This window comes from Numida meleagris, chromosome 26, assembly GCF_002078875.1.
Source record: "Numida meleagris isolate 19003 breed g44 Domestic line chromosome 26, NumMel1.0, whole genome shotgun sequence".
Taxonomy (NCBI): domain Eukaryota; kingdom Metazoa; phylum Chordata; class Aves; order Galliformes; family Numididae; genus Numida; species Numida meleagris.
Genome location: NC_034434.1, coordinates 59,367 through 77,468, shown reverse-complemented (window position 1 = coordinate 77,468; position 18,102 = coordinate 59,367). Strand labels below are relative to the sequence as shown.

The following is an 18,102-nucleotide window of genomic DNA, read 5'->3' as shown; positions in this document are numbered from 1 at the left end:
TACTCCAAAAAGGAGTTGGGTTGGGTTTGGCTTTCCAGTTACAGGGGCACGTCCACAAGATCGTACCCTTTGGAAGAGAACATATTGGTGTTTCCCTTTCAGATAACCAACACAAAGCAGCTCCTATTTCTCCATTTGGACTTATTTCTTAGAGCAATCTGAGTGATTCTTCACTCTATGACAATGGTCTGCTAGGTGTGAGCTGCTTTTTGGTCATAAGAAAGCTGTGTGTGCTGCCTTTCGACAGTGCATATCTCAGGATCTGAGGCTGGAGTTTCACTTTTTAATTAATTTTTTTTTTTTGAGTGTTTTGGTACAAGTATGTCTGGCATGTTTTCACCTTTTCATTTTATTTTAAAGTTCAAAAAAGGAAGACAAGAAAGTCAAATCCATGAACTCAGTGAGTGTCTGATGATGGCTAATTACGAGATACATGGGTGCTTTCAAATACAAAGTCAATAGCTAAGGGGGCAACTTGAACATCTTGGAAGTCCTGGTGTGAGGATCTGTGTGACTCAGCCTAGGAAAGGAATATCTCGCATCCAAACTAGTACTGAATTGGAGGGACCCTTAGACCCCTTCAGGGTTAGGGTTAACCTTGCTGAGTATTAGAGACATAGGGACATGAGCCGAATCCTTGCCTTCCTAACATGAATTGAGGAAACCTTATAAAGATGTAATGCAAAATGAAGGAGGTGTTTGGGTGGCTATCCACAGAGACAGGACCTGAGTCCTTTTGGCAAGAGTGAAGTATTGTAAGTTGGTAGCAGTGAAGAAAATACCAAATTTTGCTCTATCGGGACAAAAGTAAGGCAGGAAGAATAGAGCAATCCAGCAAAAATAGCCAAAGGCTCCAGGGAAATTTGACCTACTGGGCAGCAATTGTGCTCTTCCTAGAATGAAGGGCAGGATTCAGAAGGGACCGAGCTCAGGTTGGACATTGCTGGGTTGGCAGAGCAACAAATGTGATTAAAGCCTTCGCCTGGGGAAGGAGATACATGAGGAGCGGGCTGAAGCATGTCTTGCTCATTGGCCAGTGTGGCTCGTGCTCTGTGGGCAGCCAGATCTGCTGGAGTAGTTCTTTATAACTCAACCTGAAATACCTGTGGTAGGTACGGAGGCGCCAGGCTGCCTGGAATCTCACATTATGTGTTGTCTTGTTTTGCAGCTCCTCTTAACTCAGCCCTCAGTGACTGACACTGCAGAGAGAGTGCGGGACTGCAAATGCAGTGTACAAGGGCTGCTCCGAAAGTAGTGCCTCCTATTTTTATGATGTTGGCCCACAAGGTCGGAGGTGGATGTTGGTGGTACAGCAGTAAAGGTTGAGCCTTCCCACTAACATTTCATTACATTTTGTTGCCATGTGACAGATGACAGCAGAGGGGCAGTCTGAACAAATGGTGTCTGACATGGAAGTGTGTATGAAGCAAAGATGTGGAACTGAATTCCTCCATGAGGAAAAAAATGAACCATTCATTGAAAAAAATTGCACCATTCATTGAAAAAATAGTGCTTTGCAGCTGAGAATTTGCTTTACCAAATAGTGTTATTATGCACTTTGTATGTGTTGGAGTTTACACGGAAATAAGTAGGAAACATTGCTTTCAGAGCAACCTGCATAGATGTTAGGGCTTTTCGTGGATGCTTTCTGATTAACTTAATTTCTTAGATTCTCTTTAGGTGCTATCTCAGGGCACCAAATTTTCTAAAAAGTCATCCTGCTCAGTGCTGAGTGCCTCATGTGGGGTGTGGCCATCCCAGAGTCAGACTGAAAATTGGATCTTTTGTGCAGTGATGGATGTGGCTGCTGGTTTGGGTTGGGCAGTCAGTAGAAGGGACAACACTGCCCCAAAATCAAGAGCTACATGGAGCTTGTGTTGCTTCTGAAAGGTTTAAAACTCTATTCCACTGAGCTGCCAGGAAGAGAGGAGAGCTGAGGACCCACTGTACACCTCAGTGGCCTTGATTTGGTCTATCATCATTCAGTATTCTCTTTGCCTTGCCTGAATGCTTGTTGCAGCCATCTATGGGGTGTGTGTGTTTCTGTACAACATGAAAGGCTGGTGAAATCAGATATAGAGTACAGTTGTGGCTCCCTTTGATTTCTCTCCTTTCTTGGGAGAGGGAGAAAAGGCATATTTTTAAGGTTTTTAAGACCTTTCAGATCCAGGGGACATTAGGCATTGCACAGAAACAGGCTCTCATTAAAAGTCTCTTAAGCAGCTGGAATGTGGCTGGAAGGAGATTAAAGGAAAACGATGAATTTAGCAAAGTGCTTAGACAGAAAAGTAGGGAGAAATAAAAGTTTGAGATCCTTATTGTTTTTCCAGATTGCTAACAGGTGTGCATTAATTCAAAGATTTTATTTTTTTGGTATATGATCTATAGATAATAAACTCTAAATCACCTAAAAATGACATGCAGTTTTCCCAACCGCAATGTCAACTGTGTGACCTTGGGAAACCCCTAAAATGAAAGTTTCTCTACCTGCTTCCCTAAACTGAAAGTTACATGACATTAGTTTTGAAAGTTGCATGTGTGCACTGGTCCTTTGGAATGAAGTTCTGTCTCTGTAGTGAGAAACAGAAAATACCTTGATTCTATGCAAGCATGGGTCGGCAATAACTAAAACATTGGTGTATTATCAATTTCATCACAAATCACCATATCACCATATGAGCTACTGTGAAAAACACTGACTCTGTCTGAGTCAAAACCAGTACAGTGGTCCCATGGTGCAGCTGATGTGCACCATTGAGATTCCTTTGAAAATAAAATCAACTTCTTGAAAGGTTGTTTTTTGGCGCTTATCATTATTCCCTTTTGAGTTTTTCACAAATACTAACATTTAACTTCCTTCAGGATCTGGAGAATGGCAGTATCAACTTCTTCCAAATCTCACTGGCAGGTCATAGGATATCTTTGAGATAATCTCTGTCCATGACTGTAGGAACAGCTGTCCTTTGTCAGACCAAAGGTTCATATAGCCTCAGAATCTGGTTTCAACTTTTATCACTTGACAGATGTCAAGGTATTCACATCAGGACACTGCTATATAGTTTCTACAAACTTGCCTGGTGCAGTTCCCTCCGGTTTGGTGTAGATCTCATGTCTATTATAAAACTTTGAAAATAAAATTGAGCAATAGGTTCAGCATCACAACTGTCCTTTGTACACCATGCCTGGGTAGACTGGATTGACAACAGGAAGATGTAGACAATATGCTGAGAGGGAGATGCCTACAGAGTATGTGGAGAACTGAAATAGAAGCTGTGATACTTGATTTACATCCTCTGTAGTGAAGGTTATAACACCCACAAGGTCTTGCTTTAACAGTTGAGACCGGAGTGTTAGAAATGTTCATTGTGGACCTATGAAGGTCTTCAGTTGGGTCTTCTCCATCAGTTAAAATTCTTTGCTTGTGAACCGGAGTGTGGCAGATAATGTTCTCTGGCAATCAGGGGTGGCACGCCAGATTAATCTTGTGCAAATGCATGACTCTTCCCAGTTTGTTTGCAGTCTTAAAATCTTGCATCAAAGTAAAATAATAATGTTTTCAAACATCCTAAAGATGCGAAGGAAGATGAATTTTCAAATAAAAATACCATTTTGCTATGAAAAGTGAAACATTTTTTTTTCAAAATCAGTGACATATTTCAGCTAAATCATATGTAATATATATTGCATTGTTGGAACTAGATGATCTATAATGTCTATTCCAATCCAAGCTATTCTATTATTCTGTGATTCTACAGTTCTATTCTTCTATGGTTCTATGATTCGATGATTTGGTGTTCTATGGTTCTATCATTCTTTGATTCCATAATTCTATGGTTCTGCGGTTCTGTGGTTCTATGATTCAATGGTTTGGTGATTCTATGATTCTATGATTCATCGATTTGGTGATTCTATGATTATGATTCTATGGTTGTATGGTTCTGTGATTCTACCATTCTATGATACTATGATTCTGTAAGCACATAGAGTGCTTGTAAGAGTTAGTGCTTTCAGGGTACATTTTGAAGCACGACTATTTTTTCTAGCTCTTTGGATATTTTCAGATGTAAATCTCTGCTTTTCTCTGATACAGAGTGGAACCCCAATTTACTGTTTAATAAATCTACTTATCAGCCAAGTGTAATACATTTCAGTTGGCCCCTCATTCCTTTCTGATAAAAGCTGTGCTTGCTCTGGAAAGGTGTTTCTCTTCCGTGACTCATTACTTTTCCTGCTTTCTTTCAGCCTGACTGGGAAAGAAGCCCTGACCCACTTCCCCTCCCTGGGAACCTCGACAAACTCTGCACAGGGGAAGGCTCACATGAAGCAGTGTGACTTGCTGAAGCTGTCTCGCAAGCAGAAGAGGCTGTGTCGGAGGGAGCCTGGCTTGGCGGAGACGTTGCGTGATGCCATCCGCCTTGGGATCATGGAGTGCCAGTTCCAGTTTCGCAGTGAACGCTGGAACTGCAGCCTGGAGGGACGGACCAGTCTGCTGAAGCGAGGTACAAGGTAGTCTTTGTTTGCAGTATCATTCTCACTTGGTGTTGGATCACCTGGAATATACATCTCGCTGTCAACAAAGGACGTGGGGCAGTCATCAGAGAGTGCAGAGATCATGGAATCATGGAATCATGGAATCATAGAATTGTTAAGGTTGTTTTTAAGACCTCTAAGATCACCAAGTCCAACCATCATCCCATCCCCACCATGCTCACTCTTAGAATCATTAAGATTTGAAAAGATCTCTAAGATCATCCAGTCCAGCTGTCCACCTATGACCAATGTTGCCCTCTAAGATTATCTGCTTTTCTTTGGTATGGGAGCTGGGAATAGGAGTGCAGTTTGGCCTCCCTTCCTCCAGTGTCTTATGCTTATCTTTCCTGTGTAGTTTGTCATGGTTTGAAAAGTGGAAGGAAGTTCACACTGTTGGCTTGTGGATTTTTGGCCAAGAGTTTCCTACGCTGCCCATCCTTCTTGACCAGCAATCAAGGATGAAGCCTAGAAGATCAGTGACATTTTAAGACAAGTCTCTATTTCAGCTCTTTGTATCTTTACACATGTAAAGCTCAGCTGTTCTCTGATACAGAATTTAATCCTAATTAACCATTTAAAAAGCCATTTATCAGCTTCAATGCATTTCACTGCATATTTACAAATATCCCCTAAGACATTTTCTCACATATTTGGAGTTTCCACAACTTTTCAGCTGTAGTGGACAGAAGGGTCATTGGCTTCTGTTTCACAAAGGCTTTAGAGGAATGTCCTCTAAGGGCTGTCTTTGAGGTAAGAGTGAAGCTAAAAAAGCTAGTATTAACCTGGATGAAATTAAAATTTTAATTGGCATTGCAATTGAACCATTATAACATTATCAAATGTTATTAAATTAAATATAAATTAATATTTTACTAAGCTTCAGCACAAACAAGATCAGATTTACTTTGTTGCGAGGCTCTACAATAAATTTTTTAGCCCATGAATGTCCACAATCATTTTGAGTGACTTTCTGACATTTCTGCCTTCATCAGCCTCAAAGAACTTGAAAATGACAATTGAATAATCCTCATCTTCAGATAGCTGGGAAGCATTTAATTATCTGTTGGTGGCATGCCCCGACATTTCCACAGACTCCAGGTTGACAAAATAAAATATCACCTGTAATTTAAAACCTGTTTTGGCAGATGGGGATAAGCATTTGAATACTTTTATTACACCGTCTTAAGGATCAAATGATGATTTAATACAGCAAAGTATGCTATGTATATCCTCTGTGTAAGAGGACAGTTGGATGAAAGCAGTTATTAGCTCTCATTTTTCCTTTAACTTGCAAATAGGTTAATTTCTTTCATAAAGATGAACACTTTCAGCTGCCATTTTTGATCTGTTTCTCACAAATTCAGAATGCTGTTGTGTTGCTGTTTGGAAATCATCACTCAGACAATAGACAGTTTTCCTTTCACTTCTTATTTTCTGTACTTTCGTATTTTTAGTAACAACAAAAAAATGTATATATAATGAAGATTTTCTGGGTTTTTTTTTTTTTTTACACTGCCAGCTTTATTTTCACCTTTTGCTTCACTTGTTGGTTTACACTGACAATCCTCCTTCTATCAATTAATTTTTTTGCTTCATGTTGACCAGAGTAATTGATTTTCCAGCAGTGGTTTCAGTGATGTTATGGGGAAGTTGGAAATGGTGCAGCACGGAAAAGTTTTACAACTTCCATTCTTGGAGATTTTCAGAACTCAGAACCCTGATAACTTGACCTGGCATTGAAGTTACCCTGCTTTAGGCAAGAGGCTGGACTGGAGAACTTGAGAAGACCTTCCTTTCTGAATCTTTTTACTATTTTACATCTCTCTGCTCTACAGTTTGTGTTTGTTGGGCAGGGAGACGTCTCTTCCACTTGTTCTGAAATGAATCATAGAATCTTGGAATCATTAAGGTTGGAAAAGACTTCTAAGGTCATCCAGACCAACTGTCCGCCTACCACCAATGCTGCCCTCTAAACCGTGTCTCTAAGTACCACATCTACCCTTTCTTTGAATGCCTCCAAGGGGCAGTGATCCCCGCACCTCCCTGGGCAGCCTGTTCTGATGCATCACCACTCTTTCTGAGCAGACATGTTTCCTAATATCCAACCTCAACCACCCCTGGCCCTTACCTCTCATCCTATCACTAGTTATGCTCACACTGTCTTTACTGTAACACTGAAAAATCTTTGACCTCGATCATTTTTCCTTTGGCAGAACCACCATACAGCTCAACTCCTCCTATTATAGTTTTCATTGTGGCCTAGAGTGCATCATGCCACATAACAGTGTCTTACCATCGCAGTAAAGGTTGTTCTGTAGTTATAGTCTGATGAAGTAGAGGAATAATTCAAGAGAAATCAGAGGATGACTGTCTAGAGGGAATCATTGTACACTTTTCAGGCAAGAGTTTGACAGTTTGGAGACACTGAGCTTCTGCCATAAAAAGAGATAGGAGGGAGGAGAGGAAGGACATGATTTGGAAGTATGCTCGTTATCTTGCTGTCTGCAGTGGTCTGACCACAAGCAATGATCTCTGATTTCAAGTGGGTTGATATCTGGCCAGCAGTTACGTGGAATGCCACAGAAGGAACCAAACTATCACCAGTCAGAAATAGCAGAAGCAGTGTGGTGTTCCACAAAGTCAGATTTAGCAGAGTGTGTGGGGCTGAGTGGTACCACCAGCTTTATATGGTATGGGAAAGCGTTTCTGAAATGCACTCCACTCTGCTGGTATCAGTAGTCAGAAAGGATACAGGGAATCTGGTAAGGATTTGGGGATCTGGTAAGCATGTGGGGATCTCCCACTGAAATTTTTTGTTAAATTTAGGATCTCAAATGTGTGGGCATCATGTTGCTGTTCATAACCTGCATTAACTGTGTCCCATATGTTTTTCCAAAACTTTAAACGGATTTGGAAACACTTTTATTATTCTTCCAGTGCCCTCTGACATTTATAGAGCACTCTCAACCAGAGAGTCTAGCTGGTAGGTACTAGCCCCGAACAACTAAAATGGAGAGGCAGGAAGATTATTGATTGGCCTCACTGACTTCCTCAACGTTTTCTTGTCTATCTCATCCATATCTAGACTCTTGGTAGAAACTTACGTAAAATTCTGGAACTCCAACAATCGCATATGAATTTTGCCTTGAACTTGCAGACACAGCCTCTGTGCAATTAGTATTTTTTCCTCCTTCTTGCTGATGAGCCTCTTTGTCCTCTTCTGTGATCACATTTGTGGTGGCTTCACCTGGATCTCAGCAGTCAGTGGTCAGATCTGTTATTAGATCTGGATGAGAACTCGTTGAGGGAATAGAATCATAGAATCATAGCAGTTGGAAGGGACCTCTGGAGATCATTGAGTTCAACTCTCCTGCTTGATGAATAGAATCGCGGAGGATTTGAGGCTGGACTGGATGGATTCCATATGTCCCTTCCAAACTCTGCTCAAAGCAGGACTAACTGCAACACTGTACTGGATCTCTGTGGTTCTCTCTTTCATTTTTTTAGGGAAACAGATTTGTTTCTTTTGTAGAAGGAAAACTGGAATTTTCCAGTGTGTAATATGTGTTTCCCTCCATGATATGGATGGATGTATTTTTCCTAAACCAAAATTTTGCCTGGTTTAAAAAGTGGAATGGCTTCAGAAAGCACCACCACAATCACAGGAGGATATACCTTGCAGAGAAGTCAAAAAATCTGCAGAATCTGTCCTTGCCCAGGAGGTTTTTCCAGCATGAAGCCTTTTCCAATCAAACTATGTATGATCTCTCGATATGAAATATTACTACTATGTCAACACAGTCCCAATTAAATCATTTTGAAATAAGGGGGTCAATTTCTTAAAATATTTTTTAAATCTTTTTTTCAGTCTCTACTGAATAGTTTCTAATTTTAAATCACAACATGGTTTCAGTGACTGCCTTGATTCACACCTATCAGATCTGCAGTGAGGATGTGGTCAAATAGAGTTTTCCTTTTTCAAAATACCTTATTTTGCCTTCCTTGCTCCTACCCTCTCCTAATCCTTCTCTCGTGCAGGTTTTAAGGAGACAGCCTTCCTATACGCAGTGTCTTCTGCAGCGCTCACCCACTCCTTGGCCAGAGCATGCAGCGCAGGGCGCATGGAGCGCTGCACCTGTGACGATTCCCCAGACCTGGAGAATCGGAAGGCCTGGCAATGGGGTGTGTGTGGGGACAACCTCAAATACAGCACCAAGTTCCTGAAAAAGTTCTTGGGTCAGAAGAGGATTGGAAAAGATCTGCGGGCCAAGGTGGACATCCACAACACCAATGTGGGCATCAAGGTGAGATCTAGAAGAAAGTTAGGGTTCAGTGCAGGTCTTCCGACCCATCAACTGAAGCTGAGTATTCACTGCTCCTATTGAGAAACCAAACAGGTTTACTTGTGTGTTTTGTACCCTGAGAATCTCCTAAACTCTGGCATGAGGAGTTGCATATTTGGAGTAGGAGAGTAGCAAGGGTTGGCACTCTTGAAATCACTTATGAGCCCACTGGTGATTTGCAATATCTGTATGATTTGCTATGGATCTCATTACGTCACATTTTGGGGTTAGGGAGAACATTAGATTGAGCATTTTGACCTTTACATTACAATCTATTGACTTAATGATGTTTTCCATTTATTGAGACAAATTGCTTGTTTGATTAGAGCACTATCTTGATTTGATTATACTATGAATGAGAATTGATAATGCTGGAGGTACAGTTTCATGGTTGACTACTGCTGCTATTGCATACATCTGCTTAGTGAGAATTAGACAGTCCTCAATATTCAAGCATTTGAGCTGTCACTCTTTGGTGGACTCTGTAGTCATTTCTTTGTGTTTTTTCGGATTTTCCTGTATGAAATAGGAATAACACCAATAAATCCAAAGTAGAATCATAGAATCATTACTGTTGGAAAGACCAGTAAGATCTAGTCCAACCATGCCTGTGACTGCTTTAGATCATGTCAAAGTACTTACAGCCTGTCTGCACCTGAGGTGATCTCTCTACCCAGAACAAGGCTCATGCTCTTGGCTGATAATGACACCACTTCTCTTCCTCATCAGGCTGTGAAAAATGGTCTCAAAACCACTTGCAAGTGCCACGGTGTCTCTGGTTCATGTGCCGTCCGGACTTGTTGGAAGCAGCTTTCGCCTTTCCACGAGGTTGGACGACTGCTGAAGCTGCGCTACGATGATGCTGTCAAGGTCTTCAGCACTACCAATGATGCTGTGGGACACTCAGAGCTGGCCAGCCCGCAGAGACACAGCCATTCCACCAAGCACCATGCTTCGCCCCGTGCCACCGACTTGGTGTATGTGGAGGATTCCCCCAGTTTCTGCCGTCCCAGCAAATACTCCCTGGGAACTGCTGGGAGAACGTGCTCTCGGGAGGCCAATTGTGACAGTATGTGTTGTGGACGAGGCTACAACACCCAGAGCCGCCTCGTTACCTTTTCTTGCCACTGTCAAGTGCAGTGGTGCTGCTATGTTGAGTGCCAACAGTGCATGCAGGAGGAAGTGGTCTACAGCTGCAAGCAGTAAATCAGTGCTGTAGGGTTAAGGCAAATCCTGTAGTACAAGAAAGCAGTATAGAGAGTGGGATGTGATTCTCTAAGGTGGGGCAAGGGAGAAGGCAAGCACCAAAAATGTCCTGTTATCTCAGTGCTGAGATCCCCCAGTCTGGGGACAGAGTGTGAAATGCAGAGGTTTTGCCGGGTAACAGATCAGGAAGGAGAGAGTGAAAGTGATAAGGGGACAGTAGGAACACTGAGGCAGTCAAACTCTCTTGAGCGTGTAACCACATCTGCAGGAATATTCCCCTCTCCCATCCCTCACTTGCACTTACAGAAATGTATTGGGGTGGTGACACCAAAATACCAAGGGCTTGTACCCTGTTGCCTGGAGGAGAGAAGAGAAGGACTGGAGAGGCAACTAACCAGAGACTGGATGCTGATGCACTGAGGCTAATGATTCTGGCAGCAGAGGGTTTTTATTACTGATCTCCAGAAGCTGTTTGAATATTTTCTGCTCTGAACACACTGTTGAGTAGCATCATTTTGAGGCAAGCGTTGTGCCTCGGAATACCGCTTGGCAAACAAATGGAGCTCATGTCCATCATCTCCCAGGTCAACACTTTGGGCACTGGGCTCCAAGCATGTTGTAACCATGGTTGAACCTTGCTGTACACAGAAAACCTGGAATTGCCTCTGTTAGAAGTGATCTTTTGCAACATGCAGCCTTGCAAGGGGTTGTGTTATGGTGGTGGATCCAGGGATATGGTGCTAATTATACATCTCTTTTTTATTTTATTTTTTTCCCAATCAGAAAGCCTGTTTTGTCTTACATGTTCCACTCTTTGCCCTTGCACCCAACATGCAATCCTGTCCTGTGAAAATGATACACAAAATTTCTGAAAGGGAATTAGGAACCACAGTAATAGGGGTGTCTTAAGAGTTTGCAAGTCATGAATGACAACGGGAAGTCAGATACATCTGGACAGTGCAGGGATCTGTCATGAGGGAAGGTGACCTAGGGGAAGAGCATGGACCAGAGAACCACAGAACCACAGACTGATTGAAGCTAGATGCAATCATTTACCCATGCTTTGAACACTGACTTTGCAGTGATGAGAGTGTACTCACTTTACCTTGTTGCTCTCTGGCTTTTACAACTGTTCTCACTTTCTGCTTTATAAAAGGGTGGGAGAAGACTGACTCAGAGCAGATCTAGCCACTAACTGGCTCTATAGATGCCATTAACACCTTCCTGTTGGCTATCTACAGGTCTCTTAATGGGCCTATTCCTTTTTATCCCCTTTTCTGGCTTAAGTTGGCTTGAAATGAATTCAAGTGTTTATGACAGACATAATGCTGCAAATTGGGTTAATTGGCCTTTTTAAATACCCCAGAAATTAATATTGAGCAGACCATTATTTACATGTTACTTTTAATCCTGCTGGAGTCGAAAACTTCCCACGAGTCTCAGTGTTCTCAATGAACAAGCATACCAGTGAGCTAAAATTATTAGGAATGGTGAAGGAACAAAGGAACTGACTTTGATCTGCACTGATTCCAGCCTGCCCCACTTATACAGCAGCTGAGAGAATGGCAGTACCATGTCACTGGATCCCACATCATTGCAGGAACATTCTTGTTTAAACAGTGATTGGGATTTGGTGGGTGGAGGCTGGAAGCATTCTTTGGGATCTCATTCTTTGGGAAGCAAGGGGAGGATCCACCATTCTGTCTTCTTGCCTTACTGAAGCTACACTTCCCAGATGCCCACTGGCCAGCTTCACAATCCATTGTCCACACCCAGATCTCATAATTTGAGGGCAGATAAGGTGCTCCTAAATGGCAGAAAGTGTTCTTGATGAGCTCAGTCCTTTTTATTGGTCCTTGTAGGGCCCTTGGAGTCCTTTCCAGGTACCTACATAGTGTGGTCATTTCTAAGTGAAACTTTTTTCTGTACTATTTTTTGTAAAAAAAAGAAGAGAAAACCATACAAGAACAGGCATATATGTAAGTCTTTTGGTCTTCTCCAATGATCTGGTCCTGCTGTGCTGTGAACATGGAAGGAAATACTATCACATTTCGTTTTCCTGACAAGGGCATTTCAAATTTGTAGGCTTCTTTCTCCCATCCCAAAGGCATGTCTAGCTTCCACAAAGTGAAAAGTGTTATTTTAGTAATACCTCTTTTCAGGCTCCAAGTGTTGTGATGATTTAAGGTGGAGACGAATGCATTTCAGGGGCATGTTAGGTGTTTTGCACAGCAGACTGAAATAGAAGACCATAAAGATGGTGAGATGGTTATTTAGGCAGAGGGAAAAATGGTCAGACTAGTAGAACTTGCAGCATTGGTTATTTGTGTCTTTTGTGGCTGAAACACTGATGTCAGTGGGAAACAAAGGAGAGGTTTGTGGCAAAAGGACTAGATGCCCATTTTTAGGCAATATCAGTGTGGATATTTTGGACTGAGTTGGTCCTTTGGCAGGATATATTTTGATATATTTAAGACAGGACTATCTACTGCATTGCAGTACTAGGAAAGGATCTTGGTTTTTTTTCATGTATAAGCCCTGTCATATGGACATACATCCTTTTGAAGTGGTGTCCCCAAGTCCCTTGTCATTGAAAATGCTGTATCCTTTGAAATGTGTAGGGATTACCTCTAGTTATGGAGGATTTTCACTGTAATCTGTTCTACCATTTGAGTCATAAGCTGTTGTAACCAGCGGCATCTATGCAGTACAGTGTTTTTGTCCAGTCTTGCTGCCATCCAGTCTTATGGCATAAGATGGAATGGCCCCTTCTCTTGAATGCTGGGTTGACACAGTCTCATAGGGATCTCACATCGAAGTCTGTATTTTCAGAGTCAAAGGATAACATAAATAAGGGAAACTGAAAAGTAAGGTTGTACCTGGAAGTCATGCACAGCAAAGTGTTGAATAAGAACTGGACAAGAAGATACTTCAGAGGACAATTAAGTACTGGTTTCTTATGCTGATATTGATGTTTCTGGGTTGATGCTCAGAAATGTGCTTTACTCAAATGAGAGCCCTTGCGTTGCCAGGAAGCAAAGTTTGGATTTGTCAGCCGTTCAGTAATCTCCGTTTGAACTGCAGTAAATAGTGAACCCAAACTACATCACCCAGAGCAAAGCTCTTCCGCCACCTCCTGGAGATTTGGGATATGAAGAGTTGGGTCTTCATTTGATGTGTGTGTGAGTTTTTAAACGATGCTGCACACCTTACGATGTGCTACTACTCCAGGAGCTAAGCTGCCCTTTGGTTATATATGTAAAGAAGTTACTAGATTGGTAAGATGTAGAAACTAAGGGTTCACTGGAAATCGTTTTAGTAGAAAAACATAGACACATTGTGTAAGACTGGAAGGGCAATTTGCAATATTATAACATCCTATGGAAAACAAACAAACAAACAAGAAAAGGCTGTGCTTTAAGGGAATTAAAATGTTTGACTACCTCAAGATGTACAACTTATGTGATGACAAGTATAGTTGTTATTTATATTTCTTTTGTATCTTCTAGACAGATATTGGTGCTATGCATTTTAAGTTGCATTACAGCCCTGCTTGTACTTTGTCCTAATTTTTATGTAATCTGTAAGTGATTTCCTTTTGATTATAACGTACGTATCTGTGTAGCTGGCTGTGTTGTCCAATATTGCACTCATGTCTGCTCTGCTGGAGTTTCTGTCGGTCAATAAATACCAGTTGATTTCTAAAAGTGTACATTTCTGTCTTTCAAGGAAAATCACTGGGAAATAGCTTCAAAGAACTCCACTCCTCCATTGGCATATTGACTATATCCCTTTAGTTCTCCTTTACCTACACCCTCTTTACCTACACCCTCTCCAGAAGATAACTATAAATACCCATTTCTGCCCACCCAAAGGGCTGCCCAGACTGAGCTCAGGTATGTTCATGTTGAAGAGGTGTGACTTTAGTGAGTTAGATCCCTTCAGAATAATGTCTAGTGACTCTTCTTGCCCTTCTGGATGTGCACATGGGAGCTCTGGCTCCAGTAATGGCTGAGAGTGTGTCTACCAGCAGATACCAAATAGCTCCCCCAGACCTTGGTATAGCACCAGGTTACCACAACATAGTGGCACCTCATTGCAATGACCTCAACAATGACCACACAAGACCAGAGGAATTGCTGTGGCCACAGGCTGGGTCTAATGCACAGCACATTCTAATCTGAAACTGTGCCAGAAATACAGTTCAGAGCAGCTGGATTCTCCTGGGTACTGGGGAGGAGGAGTAATTCAAGACACTCATGGGTCCACTCCTAACCTTCTGATTTCCTCTGGCAGCTCCTTGTCTTCAAAGATCTTCCATAGGCAAAGGTGCACCAAAGTCATGAAGTTCATGTAAAGTCAGACTGGAAATTAGAAAAAAAATATTTTCAGGAAGAATGGCAATGCGTTGGAACCTGCTGCCCAAGAAAGTGGTGGAGTCACCATCTCTGGAAGTTTTCAAGAAAAGAGTGGATGTGGCACTGAGGGACATGGTCTAGACCTGTCACAGGCATGGATTGATGGTTGAGCTGGATGATCTTAGTGGTCTTTCCAACCTTAGTCATTCTGTGATTTTATGACAAGCAATACCTCTCTATGGACAGGCTTCATGAGGTCAGGTGCATATTTCTTGAGAACTGAATGAGTCAAGAAAGAGCAGATCTATCAAAACTCTTATGTTAGGAATGTCCATCTGCCATAAACACCAGTGGGATTAAAATGTCATGGGAAAGAGCTTCTGGCAAAGGAGGCATGTAGGATGCCTGCCTATTTGTGCAATCATGCTGAAAATCCCCACCTTTGTGGATGGAGAAAAGCTGGACCATCATGGCCAGGCAGAACTTCTCTTGATAGACTGATGTCTTCTAGATCAGATTGCCTCTCTATGTAGCATCATGGATGGTCAATGTCCCATTGCTTTGGGGAATCAGGCAGTTCAATGCCAGTGATTTATAAAAAGCACAGATCAGGTTCTTGTTTCATGTTAAAGGGACAAAATTTTGTGAAAACTTTCTGCCAAGACTCACTTTTGAAATGTAAAAGTCATGATACCTTTTGCAGACTTTCCTGGACCAAGTACACGTTTCTTAGTTCCATAGACTGATGTTGCTCAAAGGCTTTGATTAGAAACCTGAGTTGACAACATTGGACGGCATTATCTCTGTCAGCTCTTAACAAAACTCCCTATTCCTATCAGCATCCCATGTCATACAGCACATTTCAAATGTTACATCCTTTAGATAAGACATTTTGTCAGCCAAACTTGATAGAAACTACCCATCAGATGTGGAAATGCTGATGTCTTGGATCTACCAGGTATAGATGATGTGGTCAGTATCTGTGGGTAGAACATTCTGAAATAAGTCCTTAGACTACATAGGAAAGATCCCTTTCAATGTTACAACTGCTTAGCCCTGTTTGAGAGCCACTGCAGAACCAAGATGTACCACCCACAGCAATGCCTTTAACTGAATGTACAATGTGGCAATTGGATTTTGTCAGCTTTGCACTATGTGTTATGGATTAACTTCAACAAGACCAAGTTCTGGGTCCTACACTTTGGCCACAGCAACCCCAGGCTGTGGGTTGCCCCCCTACAGGTGAGGGGCAGAGTGTTTGGAAGACTGTATAGAAGAAATGGACCTGGGCATGCTGGTTCGACGCTCGGCTAAACATGAGCCAGCAGTGTGCCCAGGTGGCTAAGAAGGCCAATGGCATCCTGGCTTATATCAGCAGAATTATAGCCAGCAGGAGCAGAAGGTGATCGTCCCTCTGCACTCAGCTCTGGTGAGGCCGCATCTCAAGTACTGTGTTCAGTTTTGGGCCCCTCACTACAAGAGACATTGAGGCCCTGGAGTATGTCCAGAGAAGGGGAATGGAGCTGTGAAGGGTCTGGAACACAATGGAGAGTGGCTAAGGAACTGGGATGGGTCAGTCAGGAGGAGAGGATGCTCAATGGAGACATCATTACTCTCAACAACTGCCCGAATGGAGGTTGTGGTGAGGTGGGTGTTGGCCTCTTCTCCTCTGTAACTAGTGATAGGACAAGAGGTGATGGCCTCAAGTTGCACTAGGGGAGGTTCAGGTTGGATATTAAGTAAAATTTTTTCTCCAAAAGAGTGGTCAGGCGCTGGAACGGGCTGCCAGGGGAGTGGTGGAGTCACTGTTTTTGGAGGTGTTCAAGAAATGTTTAGATGTTGTACTAAGGGATATGGTTAATGGGGAAATACTGGTGGTAAGTGTACAGTTGGACTGGATGATCTTGGAGATCTTTTCCAACCTTGGTGATTCCATGATTCCATCTGCTGCTAAGTATTTTCTTATTCCACTGAATGCAGATGGGAATTGATTTTAGATATTAGATCCTGGGCTCACCACCACATGTGTTGAGCCAGATGACATTTACTTTAGTGCCAGCTGGAACATCATTTTTAGTGGCATGTGTGTTCTCATGTTTCAGCTCTTTGCACCTCCACAGACCACTGCTTATGTAGAGAAATTTTAGATGTCCATGCAAAATTCTGATTAACAGCCTTCCTTCTGTGCTGCTCTGGCCCAAACTCACCTGCCTCGTCCATATCTCCATCCTCTCCTTCTTTTCGGAGGAAAGTTATTCATGGCATTGCACTGCCCCAGGCAAGCTCCAGTGCAAAAATACCTTGAGAGCATGGAGGCATGGCTGGGTGAGCAGGGTGAGTTGGGCCAAATCCAGCCAAACCTTGTGAGCAGGCTGCTCAACCATGCAGGTAAAGATACATTATATGAAGAAAAGAAGAACAGTTGTTGGTCTCCCAAATCTCCATGTGGTTTATGCTCATCTGCAGATACTTCTCCCCAGGTTTTGGGACTTGTTCTTGTCTCCTGAACAGCTGTCAGCAGGGTGGAAGTTTGAGTACTTGTATGGTCACTTGAATTCCTTGTATCTTAGAGCTGGGAGATATGAAAAGGTATTTGTCCCTTTTGTGTACCTCAATTAAGCCCAAAATCTAGACGTGTTTTGATTTTCCTCTCTCAATTTTGGAACAAGTTCTCCTGGTGTTCGAGCCTTTCACTCAGCAAGAAAATGTATAAAACCTGGAGAACCACCATGGGCACAAATGACCCACAGGAGAGCAAAAGTCAGGAGACAAATGGAGAAGCTGGCAAAAAAAAACAACAAACCAAAACAGAAAATATAAATACTTAATGAGTCCACATACCAAAAAGCAGAGAATGGGGGAAGTAGAAGAAGTGCATTATGCTTCACCAACCTCATCTCCTTCTACGACTAGGCGACGAGGGAAAGACTGTGGATGTAATCTACTTAGACTTTAGTAACACCTTTGACGCTGTCTCCCACAGTATTTTCCTCAGGGGAGATCTCTGTAATGCCCTGAAAGGAGATTTTGGAGAGGTGGGGTGTGCCTCTGCTCCCAAGTAACAGTGATAGGACAAGAAGGAATGACCTCAAGTTGCACCAGGGAATATTAGGAGCAAATTCTCAGAAAGGGTGGTTTGGCACAGAAAGAGGCATTGGCACAGGCTGCCCAGGGAGGTGGTGGAGTCTTTGTCCATGGAATTGTTCAAGAAACATGGAAATGTGGTCATGGTTTAGTGGGCAATATTAGTCATGGGTAAACGGCTGGACTTGATAATCTTAGTGGTCTTTTCCAAAGTTAATAATTCTGTGAGGTGGAAAACACTTTCCCAGTGATATTTGCCAGCAGATGCTTGCCTGTTTGCCTGGAGAAGACCAGCAGAATGGAACACAGAGAAATAAAGATTATTAGCTTGCTTTCATAGAATCATAGACCCATTAAGGTTGGAAAGACCAATAGGATCATCTAGTCCAACCATCAACCCCTCATCACCATGCACATTCATAGAATCATTAAGGTTGGAGAGAACAATAAGATCACCAAGTCCAGCCATCAACCCATGCCTGTGACCACTTTGATCCAGGCTGTGACCGTTGTATTACTAACCTGTGAGAGGAGGAGAATGATCTCTTCTCTACTATCCAAAAACACCCATAAGTCACCTG

The 18,102-nt window shown here is 42.4% G+C and overlaps 1 protein-coding gene across 1 annotated transcript; it reads left to right on the top strand.

The window, feature by feature from the left end:
• WNT9B (Wnt family member 9B) lies at positions 4,304-10,131 on the top strand. The gene is made up of 3 exons (XM_021378102.1): positions 4,304-4,499; positions 8,569-8,834; positions 9,603-10,131. The coding sequence occupies exons 1-3, from the start codon at positions 4,319-4,321 to the stop codon at positions 10,077-10,079; spliced, it is 924 nt and encodes a 307-aa protein (XP_021233777.1). The 5' UTR covers positions 4,304-4,318; the 3' UTR covers positions 10,080-10,131.

Coding starts and splice junctions, on each gene's coding strand:
- WNT9B (XM_021378102.1), top strand. CDS start 4,319: ATGAAGCAGTGTGACTTGCTGAAGCTGTCTCGCAAGCAGAAGAGGCTG. Junction 4,500..8,568: donor GACCAGTCTGCTGAAGCGAG/GTACAAGGTAGT, acceptor TCTCTCGTGCAG/GTTTTAAGGAGACAGCCTTC. Junction 8,835..9,602: donor ACACCAATGTGGGCATCAAG/GTGAGATCTAGA, acceptor CTTCCTCATCAG/GCTGTGAAAAATGGTCTCAA.